This window comes from Poecilia reticulata, chromosome 11, assembly GCF_904066995.2.
Source record: "Poecilia reticulata chromosome 11, P_reticulata-male-v2, whole genome shotgun sequence".
NCBI lineage: Eukaryota > Metazoa > Chordata > Actinopteri > Cyprinodontiformes > Poeciliidae > Poecilia > Poecilia reticulata.
In genome coordinates, this window is record NC_088840.1 from 27,716,156 (window position 1) to 27,739,914 (window position 23,759).

The following is a 23,759-nucleotide window of genomic DNA, read 5'->3' on the forward strand; positions in this document are numbered from 1 at the left end:
TATTTATAAAATAATACATATTTTTTGGAACAATATTATTATTATTATTACTAGTAGTAGTAATATTAGTAGTATTAAGGTGTTGTTGCCTAATTATTTGATCATATAAAATTTTTATTTTTTTTGGGATTGTTCAGGAATTTCATCAAACATAATTATTTTCCAACATGATGACCGTCTCTCTTAATTAAGTTACTGAAAGGTTTGATTTTCAAACCGTTTTAAAGTAAAATCGTGTCTCTTCCAACATAATGTTGATTTAATTTTAAGAGTTTTATCAGGAAATCCAGATATCTGAGTTACTGAACCTCGTTTTCCTCACCAGGCTGGACCTCGTTCCCCTCCTCCTCCTCCTCCTCCTCCTCCACCCTCAGGTCTGGACCCGCCTCCACCTCCACCAGCAGAAAAAGAGACCTCCTCTTCCTCCTCCTCTTCCTCCTCCTCCAAGAGAACTAAGTTTCGCCCCCCTCCACTCAAAAAGACCCCCGACTCTCACGACAAGTGAGTATCTTTTTAAACAAGCTCTAAAAACAGAAAATAACCACATTAAAGCAGGATTTCAGACATATTTCCTGCTGATTTTGGATGATAAAAAACTGAAAATCTGCCTGGTTCTTTTTAAAATCTGCTCATAAAAACACATTGTGAGGACGAGGGAGGACACCCATCTGTTAGCACTCATTTTGGAGCAGTGCTGCATCCTTTTAGAGCCAACTTCCAGCTTCATCAGGCTGTAGTGGGAGCTCTGTTTACTGCGTGTGTGTGTGTGGGCAGAGTGCTGCACCCTGGATGTGCTTTATTTAGGCCGCTGGGAAGAGGAGCGGAAGCCGCAGAGAGAGAGAGAGAAAGAGAGGAAGAATAGCAGAAGTAGCCCTGAATCATTGAGAAAACACTCTGAGGAGATTCCCGTTACATTTTAACCAGATCAGATCCTTGAGTTGGACTGAGGGTGTTCAAAGTGGGGGATGAGGGCTATTTGTGGCCCCCGAGGGGATTTTTGTGACCATCCAACCACAATTCAAGAATATATTAAATAAACCAGGGCAAATCACGACTTTTAACAGCGACTTTTTATGCTTTCTTGAACAGTTTAGGATAGGTTTGTGTATACAAAACATGTTCATTACATTTTTTTTTGCACAAAATAATCCTTAGATAATGAGATTTTTTTAGCCTGCTCAGTTTAGAATGAGCTGTTTTAGGGCTTCTTGTCACTTTAAATCCAAATAAGCTGCTGCTAACCCCGCCTCCAACTCAACATTTACACTCGCATGTGAAAATGGCTGCAAACAGATGCACAGTTATACAACCGTACATCCTTGAAAAGCATTAGTAGAGCCTCATGCAAAACAAAACAAAAGACTTTTCTTTTCCAGTAGATGTCGTACAGCACATAGAGCAGTAAAACCAGCTGACCAAATGTGCTGGAGCTCAGCCTGGGTTGCTAGGTAACGGGGCTGGGCGTGGCTGGCGTTGCTAGGTAACGGCACAGTGCCCGTAGAATGTGACTTAACAATTGGGAGGTTTTTGAAACGGTTTTCAACAGCAGCTGAGACCACAAAGATATTAGATGGAACACAAAGTAATCTTGTCCAAGTTTTTTGGTTTCCTTTTGTTGCCATGGTAACTAGGACCACATCAACTCGTTGACTTGGGCTCTAAAGTTCACCTCGGTGAACCCAAATCTGCGTTTAGTTGCTTTTTCTGTTTTCTTCAATCGAGTTCAGAATGATAAGCAAACTGAGCGCCTTTTATTTAACAAGGAAAACGTGAAAACCACTTGAAATTTTCCATCTATAGTCTCAGTCCTACAAAAAATAAAAATCTGATTACTTTATTTGCCCAATTTAAATAGTTAATGCTTAGTTTATGGTTGGGGAGGTAAAAACAACTGAAATCTCAGTGTTTTTTATTGATTTTAGTTGTTAAAAATGATATTTTTTGTCAGCTGATGAAGCGGTTTTCATCTTCAGGGTTTTGTCGGAGACGTCGTTCGAGGAGCGCTTTGCTGAGCTTCCAGAGTTTAACCCAGAGGAAGTTCTTCCCTCGCCCACGCTGCAGAGCCTGGCCACCTCTCCAAGAGCCATCCTGGGAAGCTACCGCAAGAAGAGACGCAACTCCACCGGTGAGACGGACCACCTGCACCACCTTTATTTTCTTCTTCTCTTTTATTTGGATCCCATTATTAAGTTTCCTGAAACTTCTAGTTTTTTTTTTTCTTCTTAAATTTATAAATTTGCCGGATCTCTCCAGATCTCGACGGGGCGGCAGAAGACCCCAGCTCCCCCCGAAGGAAGACCCGCCGTCTCTCCAGCTGCAGCTCGGAGCCCAGCACCCCAAAAAGCGCTGCCAAGTGTGAGGGAGACATCTTTACGTTCGACAGACCAGGTACGAGAGAGTCGCCTCCGGGTGACGCACTGCAAAACGCAAAGTCTTACCAAGTATTTTTGGTCTTGTTTCTAGTGCGATTATCTTACTACTTTGAAATAAAACAAAACTAACTGAAGTAACTTTTAAGCAAGATATAGCAGTTTGTTTCTTAATTTCTTAATATTAATGTAAAAGTACTAGTTACACTGGCAGAATATTTCACTAAAAACAACACATGTTTCCAATATGGAATAATCTATAATCTATATCTAATCTAACTAGAACTTTTTCATCGATATTAAGGGCTTATTTAAAACGAGCTCCTACATATTGCTGAAAAGTTACTTCCAAGTTATTTTGTGTTATTCCACTAACATATTTGGAATATGGAAACTAGACAGAAATTATTGGTAAGATTTTGTATTTTTTGCAGTGGAACATTCAAAGACACATAAAGACAGTTACAAAGTCAGCCTTCTACTGCATGTATTTAAAGTGACAATGGTTTTAATACATGTCTATTACTTGTTTCATAATTGGTGACTGCGTTATGTTTTTATACCATACCATACCATACCAACTTTATTTATAAAGCACTTTAAAACAACCACAGCTGATACAAAGTGCTGTACATTAAAACACAGCATAATAAAAAAAAATAAAAACTCTTACAGTTTAAAAACAAAAACATACACTCTAAAACTAGATCCCGCAGGAGTTAAAAGCCAAGTAAAATAAATGGGTTTTAAGACGAACTTTAAAAGTGGACAGTGAAGGGGCCTCTCTGACCTGCAAAGGCAAGTCATTCCATAACTTAGGACCTATGACAGAGAAAGCCCTGTCCCCTCTGAGCTTCCTCCTGGATCTTGGTACCTCCAAGAGCAGCTGATCTGCTGACCTGAGAGACCGATAAGGTACGTAGGGGTGAAGAAGCTCAGAGAGGTAAGCCGGGGCAAGATTATGCAGTGATTTAAAAACAAACAAAAGAATTTTAAAATGAATCCTAAAATATACAGGCAGCCAGTGAAGTGAGGCCAGGACAGGGGTCAGGGGTCACATGCTCCCTCTTCCGAGTTCCTGTCAAAAGTCTAGCAGCTGCATTCTGAACCAGCTGCAGACGTGAGAGCAGCGACTGACTGACTCCCAGATAAAGTGCGTTACAGTAATCCAGTCGAGTCGAGATAAAAGCGTGGATCACTTTATGCTGTAAACCACTTTGAACTGCCTTGTTTCTTAAAAATGTTATACAAATAAGCTTGGTACTTGGTAAGATTTTATTGCATCTTTTCGCAGTGAGATGATGCATGAGCCGTTTTGTGAGGTTGTTTTTTGTTCCAGCAGGTCCGGAAGGCGACGTCCCGCTGGGAGACCCGGACAGGGTTCCGTACTCGTCTCTGCGGAGGACACTGGACCAACGTCGCGCGCTGGTCATGCAGCTTTTTCAGGAACACGGTTTCTTTCCTTCAGGTAGAACCAGTCTCTGTCCTAAGGAAAGCAATTATAGTGAAGTTTAGTTTTATTTTGAACTGCTGTGTTGCTGAAATGTCCTATACAAATAAACTTGATTGATTAATTGATCGATTGAACATTGTCCACCTCTTCTCCGTCTCGTCTCTGCAGCTCAGGCCACGGCTTCCTTCCAGGCGCGCTACCCGGAAACATTCCCCACCAAGTTGTGTCTGCAGCTGAAGATCCGTGAGGTTCGTCAGAAGATCATGCAGACAGCGACGCCGGGGACGCTCGAGTCGTCCGAAGCCGGGCCCGCCCTGCCCGCCCTGCCCCACGGCCAATCAGCGCGGGACGATGGCGGGGCGGAGCATCAGGGAGACAAAGGCCAAAACTTGGAGGAACCGAAAAACGAAGGATCGTAAAAAACAAACAAAACAGAGGAGATCAGGAATCAGGAAAATAATTTCACTGAAAGATGAAGAGAGAAGGGTGTGTGGCACTGATTTCCACTAGACCTGGGCAAAAATAAGACTCCTCAAGACTAACTTTGATTGTCTAATCTTAACGTGTGGGAACCACAGCAAGTGCTTCTTGAATTTCCTTTCATCCTGAATGTTGCCCAGGTCTGCGCTCAGCACATTGCAGCAGTTTGGGACTCAAACTCTGCGGTACACACTCTCTATCTCTCTGGTACACACACACACACACACAGACACACACACAAACCAAATCAGACTGTTACGCTTGGTTGTTGCCGCAACCAAGGACACGACACACAAAGGCACTATGTCACTTACCTTACCGTGCAGATGCAGTTTGCTGTTGCCAGCCAGCCAGCCAGCCAGCCATCCCTCAGATGCCATTGACCTGACCTCTGACCTCCTCAGCACCGTGGTCGGGCCGCAAACACAACCCCAACGACCTCCACTGATAACTCACAGCCCCTCGATGCTGCAGGACAGACAGCACACACACACACGAAGATAATCAACCGGGGTCGGAGTAAGCCATCGGCCTGCACCGTTTCACGTGATTGTAGAGAGTCGGAGATGCAGAATCGGGATGTAGTGACCAATCTTTGCACCTTCAGTTGTTGCCATTACGACGGACGGAGCCGGATATCTGAGTCTGTATGAGATTATGTAAAGATTTGGAGGCATAAACTCCAGAAAAGCAGGATCTTAACCAAACTTCTCAGAAACAACGTTGCTTTTCTTCTTGTTATCGTTGCCGTGGAAATAACCAGTTTTACCGTGGCCTGTTTTTTCTCTCTCTCTCTCTCGTGGCTCTTATTGTGTTTCTTCTCCAGCATAAAAACTTTTTAAAAAAAGAAGAGAAAGAAAGAAAGAAAGCGGGAAACTGGACGAAGAAGGGGATAAAATCCGTCTGCGCCCTCCCTCCCTTCTCCACCGGGACTCAGAAACAGGGCGGGACGGGGTTTGTGGTTTTGTAAAGAAAAACAAAAAAATCGTCGAAATCAGGTGTTTGCACAATTTGTGCGGCCTCTTGTTGTCGAGGGGGGGTCGCCACAAGTTCAATCAGGAAAGTATTGTTTTTAAGAGATTGTTTTAGTAAAAATAACCTTGTATGTTTTCCCAACCTATCTTTACCTCCCCCATTCAAAGATTTGTTAGAAAGTGCCCTTAAGCACTGGTCCCGGGTCAAGCGCTATGTAGCTCAGGATGGTTCTGGTTAGGGTTCAGTTCAGGGAAAGCAGATCCTAGACCAGCCCTGGAGGGCAAAACCTGAAGCCCTCCCACCCTTTCTCCTCTTCCCTCTCTTCCTCTCGTCTCGACACTTTATCCTTTCCCATCAAATGGTGCAATAGGACATTTATTTTCTTTGGAAATAGGTTTTTATTTTGGGCGGGGAGAGGCAAGGCTTTGTGCCATAGATATTAAATTGAGGGCAGCACTGCAAAAACACAAACTCTTACCAAGTATTTTTGGTCTAGCGTAAAGTGCAAATATCTTAGTACACTTGAAATAAGACAAAGTATCTTATGAATGACTTTCAGCAAGATATAGGAGCTTGTTTTAACACAAAATATTACAGTATTTTCATTCTAGATTCTAGCACAGATATCTTAGTATGCAATATTTTGCTTTATTCTTCCTGCAAAAGGAAAGTTTATTTGTACACCATATTTCAGAAAAAAGGCAGTGCACCACAAAAACTTAACACAGCAACCAGTTATGAAACAATCATCATCGAATATACATGACAGAAGACTGACTTCGTAACTGTCTTTCTGTGTCTCTGAAGGTTCTACTGAAAAAACACAAAATCCTAAAAATAATTTTTGTCTAGTTTCTATTGTGAATATCTTAGTGCACTTGAAATAAGACAAAAATAACTTAGAAGTAACTTTTCAGCAAGTTATAGGAGCTTGTTTTATTTCATTAATTTCTCAATATTGATGAAAACATTATGGCATATTATTCCACCTATATATGTGAAAAATGTCTTATTGTAAGTGAGCTTATGCTTTTTCATCAATATTAAGAAATCTTTCACTTAAAACAAGCTAATGTATCCTGCTGAAAAGTTACATATAAGTTAGTTTTATCTTATTTCAATTGGACTAGAAACTATTCTTACTTTGTAAGATTTTGTGTTTTTACAGTGAAGTCAGTAATTCCTTAATATTGATTTAAAGAAGTAGTAAATATTTTAACTTATTGGAAAAATGTTTTGTTCCACTTAAAACTAACACTTTTTCAATCCAAATTTAAAAATATTTTATTGCTCCCAAAGGAAAATTAAATATTAATTCAGAACTCTTCAGAGTTATTGTAGATGGTGATGGCTGTGGGCAGGAAGGATCTCCTGTAGCCGTCTGTGTTGCAGTGAATTTGAAGAAGCCTCTGACTGAAACCTTTTCCTGTGTTGGGTTGTTGATAATTTTCTTCATTTTATATAAAAATCTTTCTCCAAAAGTTCATCAATATCAATGAATTATTGACGTAAAACAACTTCTAACTTCTAACAAAAGTCTTTTTTTTTTTAACTTTCTCTTATTTCAAGCGTATTCAAGATATTTGCACTAGAAACTAGACCACAAATACGTTGTAATATTCTGTGTTTTTGCAGTGCAGTCTGAGAGGAACGAGCTGTTGTGATGAACTATGGTTTAAAAAAAAAAAAAACAGCAAAAAACAAAAAAGAAATCACAAATATTGTCATTGTTGAAGAGATAGAGAGCATAACTTACTAAAAGTCAACGACAATTATTTGAATAGCACTTTTTGGCTCTTTGCTTCTTTGGTGAAGAGCGGAGCGGGGGTAGTTCTTATTATGGGTATCTCTTTTATTTCTCTGTATACATATGGATGTGTGACAAAATATATATAAATATATTACAGGTATTTCCATATTTGTGCATCTATGTCTGTGTTTTGGGGGATGTGTATGTTTTTGCACATGCAGGCAGGTCTCCTTTCACCTCTCAGCAACATCAGCATATTTTTCTGTATTCCTACTCGAGAGACGGTATTTTTATAGTCACCGTGACTATTTTCTCAGCCATCTAGACTGTTAATAAACTCAGCTGATTCAGGAGACATATATAAATATATATATATATAACGTATGCAGGAGACTCATTTTAGTACATATATGAATAAACACACACAGGTTAATAGTAAGTAGGCTATCAGTTTACGTCACTATGGGGGTTCTTTAGGGCTGTTAAGTGTCGATCTGCGTGCATGTGCGATCACATGCGCTCTTGCACACACCCGCACAGACATGCATGCACTCACACACATGTATGCGTGTACACTGTATGATTGTGCTTCTAAAATATACCTGTCCTTACTTTGGAGAAGGAATTTGTAGGATGAGCGATGTGAGTGTTATCTCATAAGCAGGCATGTTGACCATGTGCAATATTTCTAAATGACAACAAAAAGAAACTAAATATTAAAGATCTAACACAATGCCTTGTGTTGTTGAGTTTTTATCTGTACTTTGCATCTTTTTCTACATTTAAAATAAAGTAGGCAATCTTCTAGATAAATATTTAAAAGAATCATGTATAGTTTCTTAATGTAAAGGCAACATTTTACATTTTTGTTCTGTCATATTTGTACTAGATTTCCACAAAGAATGGCACTAAAAGTACCAGTAGTGGTTTGTAATTTATTTTCTTTAGTCATTCTTTAACCTTTTCACACACATGTGAAAGAAGAAAACCAAAAAGCAATGGCAAAAGAAAAAACTGGACAGAACTAAGAGAAATAAACAACATTTAAATTCCTTTTGAGTCCGTAGACAAACTTGTAAAAGACAATAATCACATTCAAACTGTATTGTATTTGTTTAGCAAATTATTTTTATACTTTTGTATAATTTGAAGAGTGAAAAATGCTTAATATGCAAACTTCCTAAAGTAGATATTTGTTTAAATTTATAAGCTGACTTTAAAAGAAAATCATGAGACATTTGTGGCTCTAAATGAGTTCTATCTGGCTGTCTTGAGGGCAAAAAGGCTGAAAAAAAATCTCTAAGTATAAATTAAAAAAACATAGATTCATAATATAATTTTAAATTCTTAAATTTCCAAGTTCTTTCCAGAAAATTTCAGAAATTAATCTAAATATTTCTGAGTTTTTTGGTGGAAATGTTCTCATTTTTTTCCATTTGCAGTGGCCCTAAAGTAGGGGTATATGATCTGTAGGTTTACTGCTTAAATTGGGATGTTTTGGGAGTTGTAAATGTGAATTATTTTTGTTTTATATTTAATATTTTGTTTGATAATAAACGCTCAAATTGTTGAGGGTTTAAAACAGCCTCATCAGCTTCGTACTCCATTTCCCAGGTGGCATTGCGGGAGCTCCGTTTCTAGGTGTCTAGCAAAAGCTTTCAGCCCAGACAGCTGGCGGCGGCAACTGGAGCGCTATTTTATAACATTATTCGCTGCCGGTTGTTCATAATTATTAGTCACTAAGCTGAAAACAGTGGGAAAAATAACTCTGACCTCTGCTCAGAGATATGAGCGGCAGCGGGCGGCCCAGGACCAGCTCGTTTGCTGAGCCGCCAGGTGTTCCAGGAGCCCTTGCAGCCTCCGCCGGATCAGCCGCTGCCGTGGGGAGCAGCACAGGAAAGTCCGGGGTCCCGCAGGCCTCCGGCAGCAGCTCGTCGGGATGCTCGAACCTTAAGCTTTCCAGTGAGTTATTTATACCTATTAGTTCTTAGCTTCAACTTTTATCCCTTACATATATTACAGTAACAATTTTAATGTTGAAAAATAACTAGATACAGAGAAAAGTCATTTTCTCTCTGTGTAACGAATAGCTAGCATGCTAACAAGATTGCTAACAAGTTCGTTAGCACGGCAGTTTTTTTTCCAGTTGGAATAGTTACTATGCTAACGAACTTATTAGCATGCTAGCTAGCCTGGCTGTTTTAGCCACTTGTTTTGTTAGTTCCCGGTCCGGATGATATCACCTCCTCCCTCCGCTGTGACTCCAGTTCAGAAGATCATTATAACGCCAGGCTATCAGGTGATCATCTGAATTTAAAATATAAAGCCATGTCTAGCGGGGCTCGGGTTAATTTTACTGGGGTCAGATGGGAGTGAGAACATGAATTAGTCGGTGGTTCTTTGTGGCAAAGCCAGGCTCGGATAACTTGGATGCAGCATCGGCTGGGCTCTTTTGTTGGTGTTCGTGTGAGAGGGGCATCAGCTGTCGGTCTGGCTCGCCTGGGGTTGGGTCAGGGCGGACCGATGCTCACCCACCAAGGTCACCTGTGGGGCGAAGACTCGGCAGCAGGTGGCCGACGCCTGGAGGATGCAAATGATGCACGTCCAGCTTCAATACACTGATGTCTTCTGGGATATCAATGAGTTTGTTTCCTTACTCAGAAACTAATATGAAACATATCAAATCCTAAATGTAGTATCTCATGTCATCGCTGTACATTCAAAGAGTATTTGTGGTAGCAGTCAGTCTTGCAACAAATCTGAAGAAGCCTCTGACTGAAGAAGTCTCATGACTGTCCTGACATCTTAATAATTCAGTATGTGGGCAGCAAAGACTATATTTTACAGTAGCAATTTCTTGGAAAACTTTATTTGTCAAATAATATACCTTTACATAAGAGGCTAAAATTCAGTCTACATTTTATAATTTCTGTATTGTGAGTGAATCAAGTAAGGCGTGGTCACAGTATTCAAAGCTCAAGTAGGTCGCTTGTGTCTACAATCTCTAGATTCGTTGTGTTTTCCTAATAAAATCCACATGGTCCAATTTATCCTTCAGCTAGATTGTGGTAGGATACCCTGATCATGTGTTAGCTCCAGTTCAAAGTAATATAACACAAATATATCGTCATCGCAGGATCTGTGTGCAATATGCATTTTGCCAAGGACTATTGGGAGTGGAGTGATTGTTGCTAATATATTCAGTGTTAGCCGGCTAATACTGGCCACACATGTTCATATCAGACACAGTTAAGATCACCCAAAATGCTAAAAGTCACAGAAAAATGTCGAGAGCTGAAGATAGGCAGATATCACAGGCAGTATTATCATTTATCACAATTATGTCTGGGACAATTTATCATCCAGATGTATTGTGACAGTCCTAAACGCAATATTGAAAGATTGTCTAATGTTGTGCATCTTTTGTTTAAATCAGTAAAATCTTAAACCTTTATTTCTTTGCATTTTAGGTGTTTAGAAGCGGTAAACAATTACTTTTACAGATTTGGATATAAAAAAGCAGTCAAACAACACTAGATGCACAAAAATGTTGTGAACATTGATGATGGGTCGACGTATATTAGGAATGTTTGTCTTTAAGTCACTAAAGGGAAGTTGAAGTTGGTTTTTCCTGTAGTTTGGTAGAAAAAAGGGTTTGAAGCGTTTCCTCTGTTTCCCTTGATGGAAATATGTAGCTTTGAAAATTGCAGCATGGTCATTTCTCCCCAGTAATTTAAGGTTTTTCAAGGCAGCAAAGCCTGGAAGAAAATGGTGATTAAAACCTGCAACAAACCCTTTGGTACGGCTTATGACTGAGAATATTAAAGACTGTAGAAAAAGTTCCAAAACTGAGGAAAAAGTGGAATTTGATATCAAAAACCAGCATTTTACTTCTTATCTACTTCTTTATGTTTGTCCAGAGGATGAACCTTGTAGTTTGGGTAAAGAACTCTGTGACCCGGGTTAACTGATACCGATACCAGCAGTGTTGGGGTTAGATAACCAGCAAGCTTCATGGACTGATGATGGTTTACCATGCAGAAAAAGGCAAAGACTGTCATGATCACAAATTATCCCAGAAATGATGATATTGACACAATTTTCAGCCAAAATTCTAGTAATAATGGCTTATTAATTTAAGTATACTCACCCAAAGATAATAGAAAAAGCACTGATTTCTAAAGAACATTTAACACTGGAGCTGGAAAATATTTTAAATAAATAAAACAACCAAAATAGCATTAACTAAAACTAATTATGAAAATTGCATTTCAAGAAATAGCCATTCAGCTTCGACAGGGAAAACAGGCAAAAGGGGCAGGTAGTGCAAACTAATTACTTCATAACGAGAGTCAAAAATTTGCAGCTTTTCTCAAAATGGCAGTTTCTTTTATAAAGAGTGGCAAATCAAATAGTTTTTAATTCTTATTGCTGGTTTTCAAGCTAATGAGTTGTAGCCCATCCGTTTCTTTCTGTGATGCGAGACGCATATCCAGGTCAGCGGTGCTGCTTCATTTTTATTTCAATAAATTAAACAGCATTTAGTTGCAGTTAATATATATTGATATACACGTAAAAACGAACCTAAAGAATGTATTGTAAAACGTAAACATATGAAATATTCTTGAAATAACTCCTCATCCTGCCACACATGGCTGCGTCCCTGAATGAGTCAATAAATTAGCTCCAGCTGGCATTACAAGAAGTAAAATATTTCCTCTATAAATTAGTTAATTAGACGTCGGACTTTTCCTTTGAAGCTGGATTGTGTGACAGAATAATCCTTTTAAATGCTGGCTGGCATCACTGAACGCAGCTCTGCAGAATAAAGACAATCTTGGCCCATTTTTGCGGCTTCCCAGGTTAATTAGTCACACAGCCATGAATATGAACTCTGCCACTCTGTATTAAAATCCATCCAACTTAAATATTCCTCCAGCAAACAGAGAGAAGGCCCAGCAGTTTAATCCATAATGATCTTTAACATCTTTAAGGCTTTATCCCTAGATGTTTGATTAAACCTGTTGTTGCTTGTTGCCTAGGAGACATTGGGAAGGTGACGACGGTCGTAGCGACGCCGGGTCAGGGTCCAGACCGCCCACAGGAAGTGTCCTACACCGACATCAAGGTGGCTGTTTACTCTGCTCTCTCTCGCTCTTTAATCACGGCCAAATGTTCCAGGTCACTGAAATGTCGGACTGCAAATAACGCCAAAGACTTTTAATGATTTATTTAGCTGCAAATGGGAAAACTTCTCCATCCAGATGTATTTCTTGGGTGGTAAATAAACGAATAAGACTTTGATTTGTGACTCGGAGCTTTAAATTAAACTTTTTCAGTTTATTTTTCCTATGAAGTCAAACGTGTAATTTCTGATGGGAGTTTGCAGAAGCTACATTATTATTGTATGGAGAACAAATCATGACAACATTGGCAATAAATGTAGAAATAAATAGATGGCTTGATGAATATATACCAAATATTACATCCAGCGATAAAAAATAAGAAGTTTATTTGATTATGAAGTGTGAAAAATTATCACTATTTTTTTATTGTATTTATTGTATTGTTTTAATAATTAGTAATTTTTTTATTTCATAATTAATTTTTTTGTAATTATGTATTTAAGGAAAAACAGGAAAGGAGATTAATCTATATGACTAAATAAAGTTATATAAATACAGAATATGAATAAAATTTAAAGGATATTGGAATAAAATGGATACTATTAGAACTATTCACCTGGAAATGAATTGGAAAATTAAGTCATAGTGATGAAGCTGATGGTCGGGTTTTCTGTTGCTTTAATAGATTCCAGAATAGACCACAAAACCCCATCAGCCTTTACTGGTCTCACTGGTGTTCTGTAAATCCCGGCAGGTTATTGGGAATGGATCATTTGGCGTCGTGTACCAGGCCCGGCTCATCGACAGCCAGGAGATGGTGGCCATTAAGAAAGTTCTGCAGGATAAGAGGTTCAAGGTGAAGCTTTGGTCTGGACTTTATTTTAATCTGTTGGGTCTTTTACTCTGAAAAACTTCATTTGTTTTTCTCACCTTTTTTTTTTTTTCAGAACCGGGAGTTGCAGATCATGAGGAAGCTGGATCACTGCAACATCGTCCGTCTGCGATATTTCTTCTACTCCAGCGGCGAGAAGGTTCGGCTCCTCCTCTGGTTTGGGGGAAATGTCCCTCCGTCTTTTCAGCTTCCAGTCTTCTGTCTTTTTGTCTTTCTGCTTTAAAAATGGCTTTGTGATCAGTAAACGTGTAGAAACGGCACCTCGCTCTCCAGTGGTTCAGTAGTTTGTTGCTATAAACCGAAGCCATGATGGATTCCTGTAAACATGTTTTCATTCTCGTGTTTTAAGATTCTCTTAATGCTTTTGGAACATTTAGCTTCTAACATAAATGTTTCCTGGCAGCTTGTTTTGCTTTGTTTTTAACTCCTACATCTTTTCTTTCCGTGACAGAAAGACGAGGTTTACCTCAACCTAGTGCTGGATTTTGTCCCTGAGACGGTCTACCGGGTCGCCCGGCACTTCAACAAAACCAAGAGCATCATTCCCATCATTTATGTGAAGGTAAAAAAACGCCGTCGGACATCAGAAGTTTCGTTTTCCTTCCCGATGTGACCGGCTGTCGTTCCCTGCTCAGGTCTACATGTACCAGTTGTTTCGCAGCCTGGCCTACATCCATTCGCAGGGCGTTTGCCATCGAGACATCAAGCCGCAGAACCTCCTGGTCGACCCGGAAACCGCCGTCCTCAAGCTGTGCGACTTCGGCAGGTGAGTGGCGGGCGATGGCGTGTCTCTAAGTGTTTCTGCCATTTTGATGTTTTTTTTGCCCTCAGTGCCAAGCAGCTGATTCGCGGCGAGCCCAACGTGTCGTACATCTGCTCGCGGTATTACCGCGCCCCGGAGCTCATCTTCGGCGCCACCGACTACACGGCGAACATCGACATCTGGTCGGCCGGCTGCGTGCTGGCGGAGCTGCTGCTGGGTCAGCCCATATTCCCCGGGGACAGCGGCGTCGACCAGCTGGTGGAGATCATCAAGGTGAGGCTGACCTCTGACCTTTGATTCACGCCTGTGTGGAGTCACACTGCTGCCAAAAGGAGTGTTTTGGTTTACCGCTTACCGTGATGCGTTCAAGGGCCTGCAGGTAAATGGAAAACAGAGCTACTCTTTCATCAGTCCTTTCTTTCATTATTTCTTCGTGGTTCTTGGCAGGAATGTGACTCCATATAACTTCGTTCTTTCAGGAATTCACGCTGACTTTGATTTTAAGCCTCTAACATAATAAATATTTTAATTATTTTTGTTGGGCTGGTTTTTAGGTGCTGGGAACGCCAACGAGGGAACAGATACGAGAGATGAACCCAAACTACACGGAGTTCAAGTTCCCACAGATCAAAGCTCATCCATGGACCAAGGTGAGAAACTCTAAAAAGCAAGTTTTGAATTTTTGGTTAAAGCATGTTTGTTTTTCATTCAGTAGCTTTAAATTTTTACTTTGAATTTGGAATAAAATGCATCCCTTCAGCTCTTTGGCGCCCTCTTTAGGTGGAGCCACCTGATTGCATAATTTTTTTTCCCCTCTCTTCTTCAGGTGTTTAAACCTCGCACCTCTCCGGAGGCCATCACCCTCTGCTCCCGGCTGCTGGAGTACACGCCGGCGTCGCGCCTCTCCCCGTTGGAGGCCTGCGCCCACGCCTTCTTCGACGAGCTGCGCCAGCCGAACGCGCGGCTGCCCAGCGGACGCGAGCTGCCCTTGCTCTTCAACTTCAGCACCACAGGTCAGAGCCGCGTTTGTCCTCACCGTCCGCCTCAGTTTCTGCATCTTAAGGAGGAGTCTGGTGTTGGCTTTTATGTGCAGAGCTCTCGATCCAGCCTCAGCTGAACTCGATCCTCATCCCTCCTCACGCTCGCTCGCACACGGCTGCTTCTGTCCACGGTGGGAAACCCCTTTTGTCATTTAATCATCATCCCGTCGTATCCTAGGAATACCCACGACTCCTCTGAAATCACACCTGATTTGGATTTTATGTGGTGGGCAAACATGAAGCTAAAATAAAGTGTGAAGAGTGGAGTTCCCAAAAACTTATGCAAATTAAAATCTGAAAAGTGTGGCATGCATTTATCACTTTCCCCTGACGGGTAAAGACAACTTTGTCTTTACCTGCTGATGTTTCTCCCCGTTCTTCAGTCAGTCAGATTGGACGGAGAGTTTTTGTTTTCAAGTCTTTCCACAGATTCTTAGTTGAATTTATGTAGGCCTGAACTTTGACTAGGCCATTCTAATTTAAAAAAGGCCCATATTTATTTACATTGATCAACTTTCACCAACCTCTCTGTCCCTACTAAAGTACTGCAAAAAGTATTTTTAGTTTCTGGTGGAAATAACTAGGTGACAGGAAACAATTTCTGCCTAATATAGGAGTTTGTTTTAGATGAATAATCCCTCAATATTGGTTAAAAATGCACTAGTTTTACTTATAACCAAACATTTTTACCTTAACCTAACATGGCCATGCCACCAGAGGAGTTTCGAGTTGAAAATTATAATTTTTTTTTATCTTAAATGCTTATATTTTTATTAGGTGTTGACCTAATTACAGCCCTGACTGTGTTCTTTCAGCAAACTGCCTTTTCTTGAGTCAGTGTTCGCCAATTAGCAATTAATCTGTTACTAAATTAATTGAGTTATTTCAATTAATCGATTCATCACGATTAATCATTTCAGCCCTAAAGGAGAGTGTGGGGGGGGAGGGGGGGAAGCCCGAATTTGATTGGTAGGGTTGGGTTGCCGAGGTAACGGGTCACCAAAGATTCTAAAAAGTGTGAATGGGGGTGAGTGTGGCCTTTTTGTGTTTATTAGTGAGACGAGATGCATGTTGTTGCTGTTTTTGGACACAAGATGGCAACATTGCAACAACAACAATAGTTTCTCTGTGTGTTTCCTCAGATGGTCCCGGTTCAGATTCATCTCACCACAGTTTGCTTCCTGGACCCGTGAACAGCATGTGAAGGGCGAACCGACGACTACCTGCAGGCCTCTCTTTCTCAGACACACACACACACACACACACACACACACACACAAGCTCTCTCTCTCTGCTGCTTTCTGTCCTCTCTATAATCCGTCTCTGTACAGTAAATCTGTTAAGACTGTTAGCTCTTTAGCTGCCGGGATGGAAACGGCAGGAGGTTGTTGTAGACGCGCACACACACACACACACGCGCACACACACACGCACACACACACACCTGGTGTGGTGGAACGAGGAGGTTTGATAGTGGGGGCTGGTCCTCTGAAAAGAACGTTTTTAATCCACGTTTTGTTTTTATTTATTTACCATGTGGTCAAACGTTGATATTATTTTTAAAATCAGATTTTTTTTTTTATTCTTGCGTGTTTTTAGAACCGCGATGTTTGGAAAATCCAACCCAGAGTTTTGGTGTAAATGAAAACCTCCTGACTAGCATCAGTTTGGCAGGCGGCGGCGGCGGCAGCAGCCACAGAGATCCACTTTAGTCTCGTTTCTCACCTCTTACTTTTGATTTTAGTTTTAATTTAGGATGAAGTGAATTTGTTGAGACGTTAGCATTTATAGCAACATGCAGTTGAGATTTCTGTGTGGTTTGCTGAACAACGGAGAAACACCAGACCATTGTTCAATCTGAAACGCTTTGCAAAATGACTTCCAGCGACGCCTTTGGCTGTTTCTGACTAATTTCGTCTTTAAACGCATCGGATTTGTCTTGATTTGGAATGTTCTGTCTGAGCGTGCAAAGACCGAACAGCCTGTGTTTTTTATTTGATTCTTTTTTTTTGTTTTTGTTTTTGCTGAAAATGGAGTAGGATGTAGAAATGAAATGGTCTGGATATGAACCCTGCTGAATGCCGCTCCGCATCTCGGGTTGTTTAAATGCCAGGAGAAAGACGGGACTGGTCTGCTGGAGACTTTGCTTTAAAATCACAGGTTAACAGAGTTTTACATTAATTCAGCCTTAAATACATGGAAAAAATACGAGGGAGCATTAGGGCCTCGCTAAGAAAATAAAAAATCAAACAAGAATAAATTCAAATTCAAAAATACTTTATTGATCCCAGAGAGAAATTAAATGTCATAATATTACAATTTTATTCTTGTATGACTTGATTCTCACACAAGTTTATGAATTCATTCTCATTTTGACTTTATCTTGTAATTTTATTTATTTTTTCTGAGTATGACCCTAAAACTCAGTCATTAAATAAAAGCTAAAATTGAGCTAACTCCTGCCAGTGTGAAAACCTAAACACTGGATATTGTTATTATTAGTGTTATTATTATTATCAGTTGGCATCTGTTGGCAAGTTTAACAACTTTACAACACCAAAATACTTATATTAACGTTAAAACTTTCAAGCACTTCTGATTGGAAACGACTGGCCATTCTTGCATTGCTCCGGTGTGGAGTGCGCAGCGCAGTTTCTCAGTTCTGTTCCTCTGCTGTGGCAGCTCATTAGTGCCCTCCTGTGGTTGAAAGTGGTAGCTGCTTGTGACTGCCCACCCTGCCGGATGAAGGATTAACTTTGCGGTTTCTGTAGAAACCTGAGACGTTTGACGTCCTCTCGTCCATCCGTTTTCTTTTTGAGCCTCCAAAATGTTTTTAGTTTTTGCGTCCATCATCAGTTCAGGGTTTTCATTTGCATCTCTTGGTTTATTTGCTTTTAAAAGCGAGCTGCAGCCCCTCAAAATCGAGCAGCTTTAAGATTGCGATTTTACTGCGTATCTGACAGAATTAATAAAAGCTTTTAGGGAGAAAAACAAATGTAGAAATCCAGCGAATGTAAATCCTTGTGTTTTGTGTCTGAGATTCTTACTGCGGTCCGAACTGTACGGTACCGGTGTTAGTCAGCAGAGCAGAACACGTGAAAGTTCGTAGCGTAGCGTGTTTGAACCATACGGGCCGCCTGGTGTTTCGCGTCGCTGCCAGCCGGTTTCTAACCGGTAACCTCCGGGTCTGATGAGGTCACTGCCGCCCACATCCTGCTTCCTTCCCTGCCCAGCGTCCGCTCCGCGCCGCCCTTCGTCCCTGCAGGGGGCGCCACCGTTCACGCTCAGAGCTGTCCAGATCACTGCGGCAATGAAAAAGCGTGAAATGAAAACGGATAAAATGAATAAAACCCCTGCAGGGAGGAAATCAGGCGTGTAGCGCCGATTTTTCTCCCCCAGAAGCCATTTATTTCCTTATTGCACATGTAAATATCACTGATTTTATTTCTTTTTATTGCAGACAGAGTTGGTTATATTTGACCTCCCTCATTCTGTCGACGTCTTAGTTTGTAAATAGTTTTTTTTTTCCTCCACGATTCAAAATGTAAATACTGCAAAAAGCATAAAACAACCACTCATCATGTTTGCAGAAGATGTTTTTCTCTCTTTCTGTCGTTTTGTAAAAACTGTGAAGAATCCCGTCTGTTCTCCTTCTGCCAGTCCGATCCGGGTTTGGTCCGGTCCTGTCTGGTTCTGATCCAAAATATCGTCTTCCTCTAACCGAATGAGACTGAATGTAGTCAGTTGGGGTCTAATAGGTCAAACAGATTTATTAAAATAGTTTCCTTTTTAAATTTTTTAAAAACTGCATCCTTTTTAAAAAAATTTATTTTCCAAACATTTTGAGAATTTTCTGCCATTTTTTTCGTCTCCAAAACGATGAAATTTGTATTTTGGGGTTTTTATTTAAATGTTCTGGACATCATGACACAACACAGCGCTGGAAAAAAAATCCAAGTGGAATTATTCTAGATAAAAATTAAGATTATTCTTCTTATTTGTTCTACTTTTTTTTTTTTTACTTCCCTAAATAAGTGATGATGTTTCGGTATCTGAACTGAACCCGTTTTAAGAATCATGAGTCCATTTTAAAGTTTTTAATTTTTCTTTTTCAATAATTGAGATTTGAATACTTTATATAATTATGAATAAAGTTGGGAAGCTAGAATGTAAATGATTTTTTTTTTCTTTTAAGTGTGTAATTAATGTCAGAAATGTTATATTTTTCATAGAGATTTGCCACATTTTTGTTCTTTTATTTAAAATAACCTTAATACTCTGTCATGCCTTTGACACACTGATGACTTTATTTACATGTGAAGTTAATTACATATTTCAAAAAGGACCAAACATTCACAGAAATGTAAACGTATGCAGGTTTGCATCAAGGTGAAAAAGTTATGCTATCATATTACTTAATTACTTGTTTATACAGTTTGATGTAATCTCTTTAAATTCTTTATTTTGTTAGAATTATGCAGTGGGAACTTTCAGTTGGATTTTCAGGCTGAATTTCGAGACGTTTTCACCCAGAATTCTCGTTATTTAGTCTCCAGCCTGTAGGTGGCGCCGTTCAGACATGAAGTGGTTAGTTGGTGATATTTTGGACCAGAACCTTGCGCCGCCGTCTCTGACTGCAATATTAAAATACTGCGCAGTATTTTACAGAAATGTTTCACATTACCTCAAATCTTTTATTAATCCGATGTGTTGCTCGTTGTTTTTTTCTTTTTCCTGTGATAAGCTGTTGATGTTGGTTCTGACCCGGTGGACCGTTCAAAGTGGCGAAGGCTGAAGGAGAGAAAAACACAAAGCTGTCCGTCTCCGTTATCTGTGTGTACGATATCGACTCATTTGCTGTAATAAAGTGGTGAAACTGTGTTCAAAATGTCCGTCTGAATCATTTCAAAAGTTCTAAATTGCAAATTTATTGAACTTATGTGGATTTGATATTTAAAACATGGATTTTCTCATGTAGGATTTCATCTTTTGGATCCATTCGTGACTGCTTCCGTTTCTATGTCTGTTTTCTTAAAGATTTTTTAACCGTGTATACAATAATTCCTTTTCTGAACCTTTTGATTTCAGACTATATCTTGAATCATTGGACAGAAATGTAATGCAAACTTTTCTGATCTTAGACTTATTCATCAGAAACTCTAGAAACTGAGTGAGTTGGATAAATAAAGAAAATCCACTAAATATAATCCTAACAGAAATTTTCCTGTGAAATTTAAAATTTGCAAGATCAAAGGTGATCTTGATCAATTTAAGCCTTTATGATTGAAGGCTTAAATTGTTGATATTAAAATTAATGAGAAAGGTTTTCGGATATTAAAAAGTCAAATTTTGGAGTCTTTGGTGACATTTGTGCCACTATTAAAACGGATTTTCAAAATTATGTGGAAGACCTGGGTTGCAGTTCCACCTCCGTCCAGCTAGAGGGCTCTGCTCGTGGATTCTGGGTGCGCTGGAAACTCTCAAAGAAGGAAAGCAACGAAACGAGAGGAGACGGAGTCGACTCTCGAAGGTAAACCTCACCGAGTTTGTGAGCTTCTTACTTTCCTAATAGCTCCGGTTAAACTGTATTCCGGTTTGAAATTAATATGCACATCCACTGTTGTCATTTAAACGCAAATATATTAAGCTATAAACTAACTTTGAGCTGTATGAAACTTTAGCGCTGCTAAGCTAGGAGCGTTAGCTTTAAGGCGGCGCCGGTTGGCAAAACCGGCTTTGAGCCGTGGTAGTTTTTACCAAACTAGACATTTTAATACATTTTATATGTTAAAACGGCATCAGGCGTCTGGGCTTGAATGACTCAAAATGGATAAAAGTAGTTAAACGGGTAGCCGGGTTTTTATTTCTCTCGGTGCTAACTTAGCTCCCTGAAGTTGGCGTCTGAATCGTAGCTTCAGGACTGTGTTAGATGTTTATTTAAAGCTGCATTTCTTTAAATTATTACATAGAATAATTCGGAAAATCAAACAAAAGTACATTAGCAGCTCGTTAAAGCCCCAAAATTAAGCTTCTCTGATAACATAAATATTACATAAGAGCATTAAATACCGATATAAATATTGCGACATCGCGTCCGACATGAAATATTTGAGGGAAAGACGTAAAACGATGTCTGTGTACGCTGAGGTATTTTCAAATCTGCTTACATTTTTTTTCTGTTTATTTGAAGCACTTTTTATATTTATCTTGAAAAGTGCTTTATAAACAAAGTTTTACTTTAAATGATCATCAGCTTTGTATTTTGCTTATTTACGTTCTAAGTTTTTGGATTTGCAGTTTGTTGAAATGAAAATCTCCAGAAATTAACTGCAAATTCAGTTTTTAAGAGTTGACAAAAATGTGAGTTTTGTTCAACCTGTGGCATGAAATATGTTTCATATTTATTTTATGAAGCTGTTTAGTTAGAGGAAAGGTTACTAATGCCACACAAATAGAGAAACTCCAATTTCTCTATTTTCCAATTTCACAAATTCTATACCTTTGTTATAACTGGATCACTTTGTCGCCATTAGTCGTATCTTTAACTGCTGAAGGTTTGTTTTGGTGTTGTAAACTTCAGACTTAACCTTTAACCTTTTGGTGAAAATCCAATAAATCATCTTCTCAGTAAAATTCAAACACTTTCCAAACATTTTTAAGTGACTTAAACTTTTTTTTCCAACAGTTTTTGAGACATGAGTCATTTATTACCGTTATTGAAAAATTGCCCAATTTAAATAACTTGTGCAGTTATAAAATATAAGACAACAGTTACACGGATCAATAACGTACTGAGTGATTAGGAATAATAAATATTAATCAAATTGAAATGATCCAAACAGATCATGGTAATTAAAGTAAATGATGATTAAATGCTTAAACAAAATATACTAAGACAATTTAGTTTCAAATCTTAAAAAATGTTCCCACCACATTTTCTGACGTTTTTGATTTTTTATTTTAGACAGTGAGGAACAAAAGGTCTTTTAATTAAATGTTATTTTGAACTTTATAACATTTCCAGAGGTTTTGTGACGCGGTTCCTGTAACGTCGCTGCTCCTCTTCCTCTTCCTCCTCAGGTTGAAGCGCAGAGCCATGGCTCGTGGGCAGCAGAAGATTCAGTCCCAGCAAAAGAACGCAAAGAAAGCAGCGGAGAAGAAGAAATCTCATGGTGCCGACCAGAAAACCGCCGCCAAGGCCGCGCTGGTCCACACCTGCCCCGTCTGTCGGGTCGGTACCAACGAGTTCTTCAAAACCCGGACCTGATCACAGAAACTGTTCAGACAAAATGAGCCAACGAGTCGTTTAACGTCCGGACAGATGATTCCTCTTTCCGTTTTAACAACTGGTGAACCGTTTCTTTAAATCTGAAGTTCTTCTGTTTGTTCTGGTTCTTTCAGACCCAAATGCCCGACCCGAAAACCTTCAAGCAGCACTTTGAGAGCAAACACCCCAAGTCTCCGATGCCTCCGGAGCTGGCCGACGTTCAGGCATAGCGGACCGCTGAGACGATGAAGATGGGTGAAGGTAAAGACTTTTCATAGCTGGAATTATAAAACTCATTTTATAAGGAGGAGGGTCTAAATCAGGGGTGGTCAAAGTGTGGCTGGAGGGCCATTTATGGCCCTCAGAAGGATTTTTGGTGGCAAATTTTTGGGGCAAATTTGGCCCACAAGCTCTGGTTAGTTGATGAAGATGGACAGTTTTTCATTTCTTAGAGTAACGTTTTTTATAAATCAAAAGCATCTTTAATAAATGTTTATTTTTTAGTTTTTGAAACTCAACTAGAACCACAAACATCGAGCTCCTTTTCTTCAGCAGGAAAACAACCAACCCAACAAGAAACTGGAGCCGTGTTTCCATTGACCATGTAGCTGCAGAATTTGACATTTTGGAAATAGTTAAATTTTTTTAAATAAAAAGTTTAGACGGTACAATGAGGTTTTTTGTTTTTCACCAAACTGCACTTGGTCCTGAGGGGAAAACGTTTGGACCCCACAGGTTTAAATAACTATTAATTTGTTGTTTAAGGAAAAAAACAGTTCAAATTATTACTTTTGCTGCATTTCCATTACAAATGTCTGAACAACTTTAAGTTCTGCTGCTGTTGATAAAACATAATTTCACACATGAATAAGTTTGTTGATGCAAAAAGTGATTAAAAACCGTTCAGTTGATCCTCCAGCCACTTCCTGTCGTCTTTGTCGTTTGGCCAGTAGCAACAGCTGGTTGTTGTTGATGTGACTCATCATGTGTTTCCGTTGCAGTTTTGTTAAATGAACAGATTTATTGGTTCGCATCGTTTCTTCATTGTCAAACGGAAACGGCCAGTGGTTTCAATAAATTTGAGTCAAATGACACACATGGTCGCCTTCCTGACACGGCGGCTTAGTCATACTTTTAGAACGAGATGAGAGTTGGGTCATGTTAGGAAGGTGACGATGTGCCAGTGTTTTATTTATACTTCTAAGGAGAAATGAAAATGTTATCCAGTTTTTGTATCCTGGATGTTTTTTTTCCTGAATCATTCCCGTTATCTGCAGAACCACGGTGACCACAGGCGACTCGGCTGCGTTGCCAGGGCGATGTTGAACTCGGGACCTGTCAGTATTCAATGGACAACGGGGGAGACGCACAACCTGGGCAGACAAACACCAGCAGCCCCCCCTAACCCCCCATGTTTAAAAAATATATATTTATTACATGCAACTAACTTTTAGTGTAACAGATTTCAGTTTTTCCACCAGTTATAATCTTCCACTGCAACAAAAAGCAGATTTCATGTTAAAAATTTGCCCCCAAAGACTGAATTAATGTTTTCACTGTACTTTTTTTTTTTTTACATTTTCAATAAAGCAATCAATATATTTAACTTTTAAGATTGTTTTATACATAAAGCATCACCATTGA

The 23,759-nt window shown here is 39.6% G+C and overlaps 3 protein-coding genes across 8 annotated transcripts in view; all 3 read left to right on the forward strand.

Moving 5' to 3' along the window:
* Positions 1 to 7,762, forward strand: part of cica (capicua transcriptional repressor a) — a 45,415-nt gene extending 37,653 nt beyond the window's left edge. For 3 of the 4 annotated variants that reach the window (XM_008422839.3, XM_008422841.3, XM_017307567.2), the window contains exons 18-22: positions 326 to 501; positions 1,974 to 2,125; positions 2,254 to 2,388; positions 3,709 to 3,837; positions 3,991 to 7,762. In XM_008422839.3, coding sequence (XP_008421061.2) covers positions 326 to 501; positions 1,974 to 2,125; positions 2,254 to 2,388; positions 3,709 to 3,837; positions 3,991 to 4,241 — 843 coding nt within the window. In that variant the 3' untranslated portion in view covers positions 4,242 to 7,762. The remainder of the gene's footprint in view (positions 1 to 325; positions 502 to 1,973; positions 2,126 to 2,253; positions 2,389 to 3,708; positions 3,838 to 3,990) is intronic. The other variant, XM_008422840.3, reaches the window with a different exon arrangement.
* An 869-nt stretch (positions 7,763 to 8,631) lies between these two features.
* Positions 8,632 to 19,729, forward strand: gsk3aa (glycogen synthase kinase 3 alpha a). 2 transcript variants are annotated; one of them, XM_008422842.3, is made up of 11 exons: positions 8,633 to 8,989; positions 12,070 to 12,155; positions 12,908 to 13,009; positions 13,101 to 13,184; positions 13,497 to 13,607; positions 13,681 to 13,811; positions 13,877 to 14,081; positions 14,363 to 14,458; positions 14,635 to 14,821; positions 14,902 to 14,979; positions 15,991 to 19,729. In XM_008422842.3, exons 1-11 carry the CDS (start codon positions 8,815 to 8,817, stop codon positions 16,050 to 16,052), a joined length of 1,317 nt encoding a protein of 438 aa, XP_008421064.1. In that variant the 5' UTR covers positions 8,633 to 8,814; the 3' UTR covers positions 16,053 to 19,729. The 2 variants fall into 2 exon arrangements, with proteins under 2 accessions (XP_008421065.1, XP_008421064.1); XM_008422843.3 differs by lacking the exon at positions 14,902 to 14,979 and having other exon boundaries at positions 8,632 to 8,989.
* Positions 19,730 to 20,251: 522 nt separating this feature from the next.
* On the forward strand, positions 20,252 to 23,721 carry zgc:91910 (Zinc finger protein 706-like). Of its 2 annotated transcripts, none has more exons than XM_008422844.3 (4): positions 20,252 to 20,378; positions 21,929 to 22,079; positions 22,250 to 22,376; positions 23,393 to 23,721. In XM_008422844.3, exons 2-3 carry the CDS (start codon positions 21,945 to 21,947, stop codon positions 22,343 to 22,345), a joined length of 231 nt encoding a protein of 76 aa, XP_008421066.1. In that variant the 5' UTR covers positions 20,252 to 20,378; positions 21,929 to 21,944; the 3' UTR covers positions 22,346 to 22,376; positions 23,393 to 23,721. The 2 variants fall into 2 exon arrangements, with proteins under 2 accessions (XP_008421066.1, XP_081469097.1); XM_081612971.1 differs by lacking the exon at positions 23,393 to 23,721 and adding an exon at positions 22,671 to 23,033.
* Positions 23,722 to 23,759: the final 38 nt, after the last annotated feature.

Bases quoted from the DNA above. Each gene is read 5' to 3' on its own strand.
- gsk3aa (XM_008422842.3), top strand. From the start codon at position 8,815: ATGAGCGGCAGCGGGCGGCCCAGGACCAGCTCGTTTGCTGAGCCGCCA. The intron at 13,010-13,100 runs GTGAAGCTTTGG...TTTTTTTTTCAG, and splicing joins TGCAGGATAAGAGGTTCAAG to AACCGGGAGTTGCAGATCAT. The intron at 13,185-13,496 runs GTTCGGCTCCTC...TTTCCGTGACAG, and splicing joins TCTACTCCAGCGGCGAGAAG to AAAGACGAGGTTTACCTCAA.
- zgc:91910 (XM_008422844.3), top strand. From the start codon at position 21,945: ATGGCTCGTGGGCAGCAGAAGATTCAGTCCCAGCAAAAGAACGCAAAG. The intron at 22,080-22,249 runs GTCGGTACCAAC...TGGTTCTTTCAG, and splicing joins ACACCTGCCCCGTCTGTCGG to ACCCAAATGCCCGACCCGAA.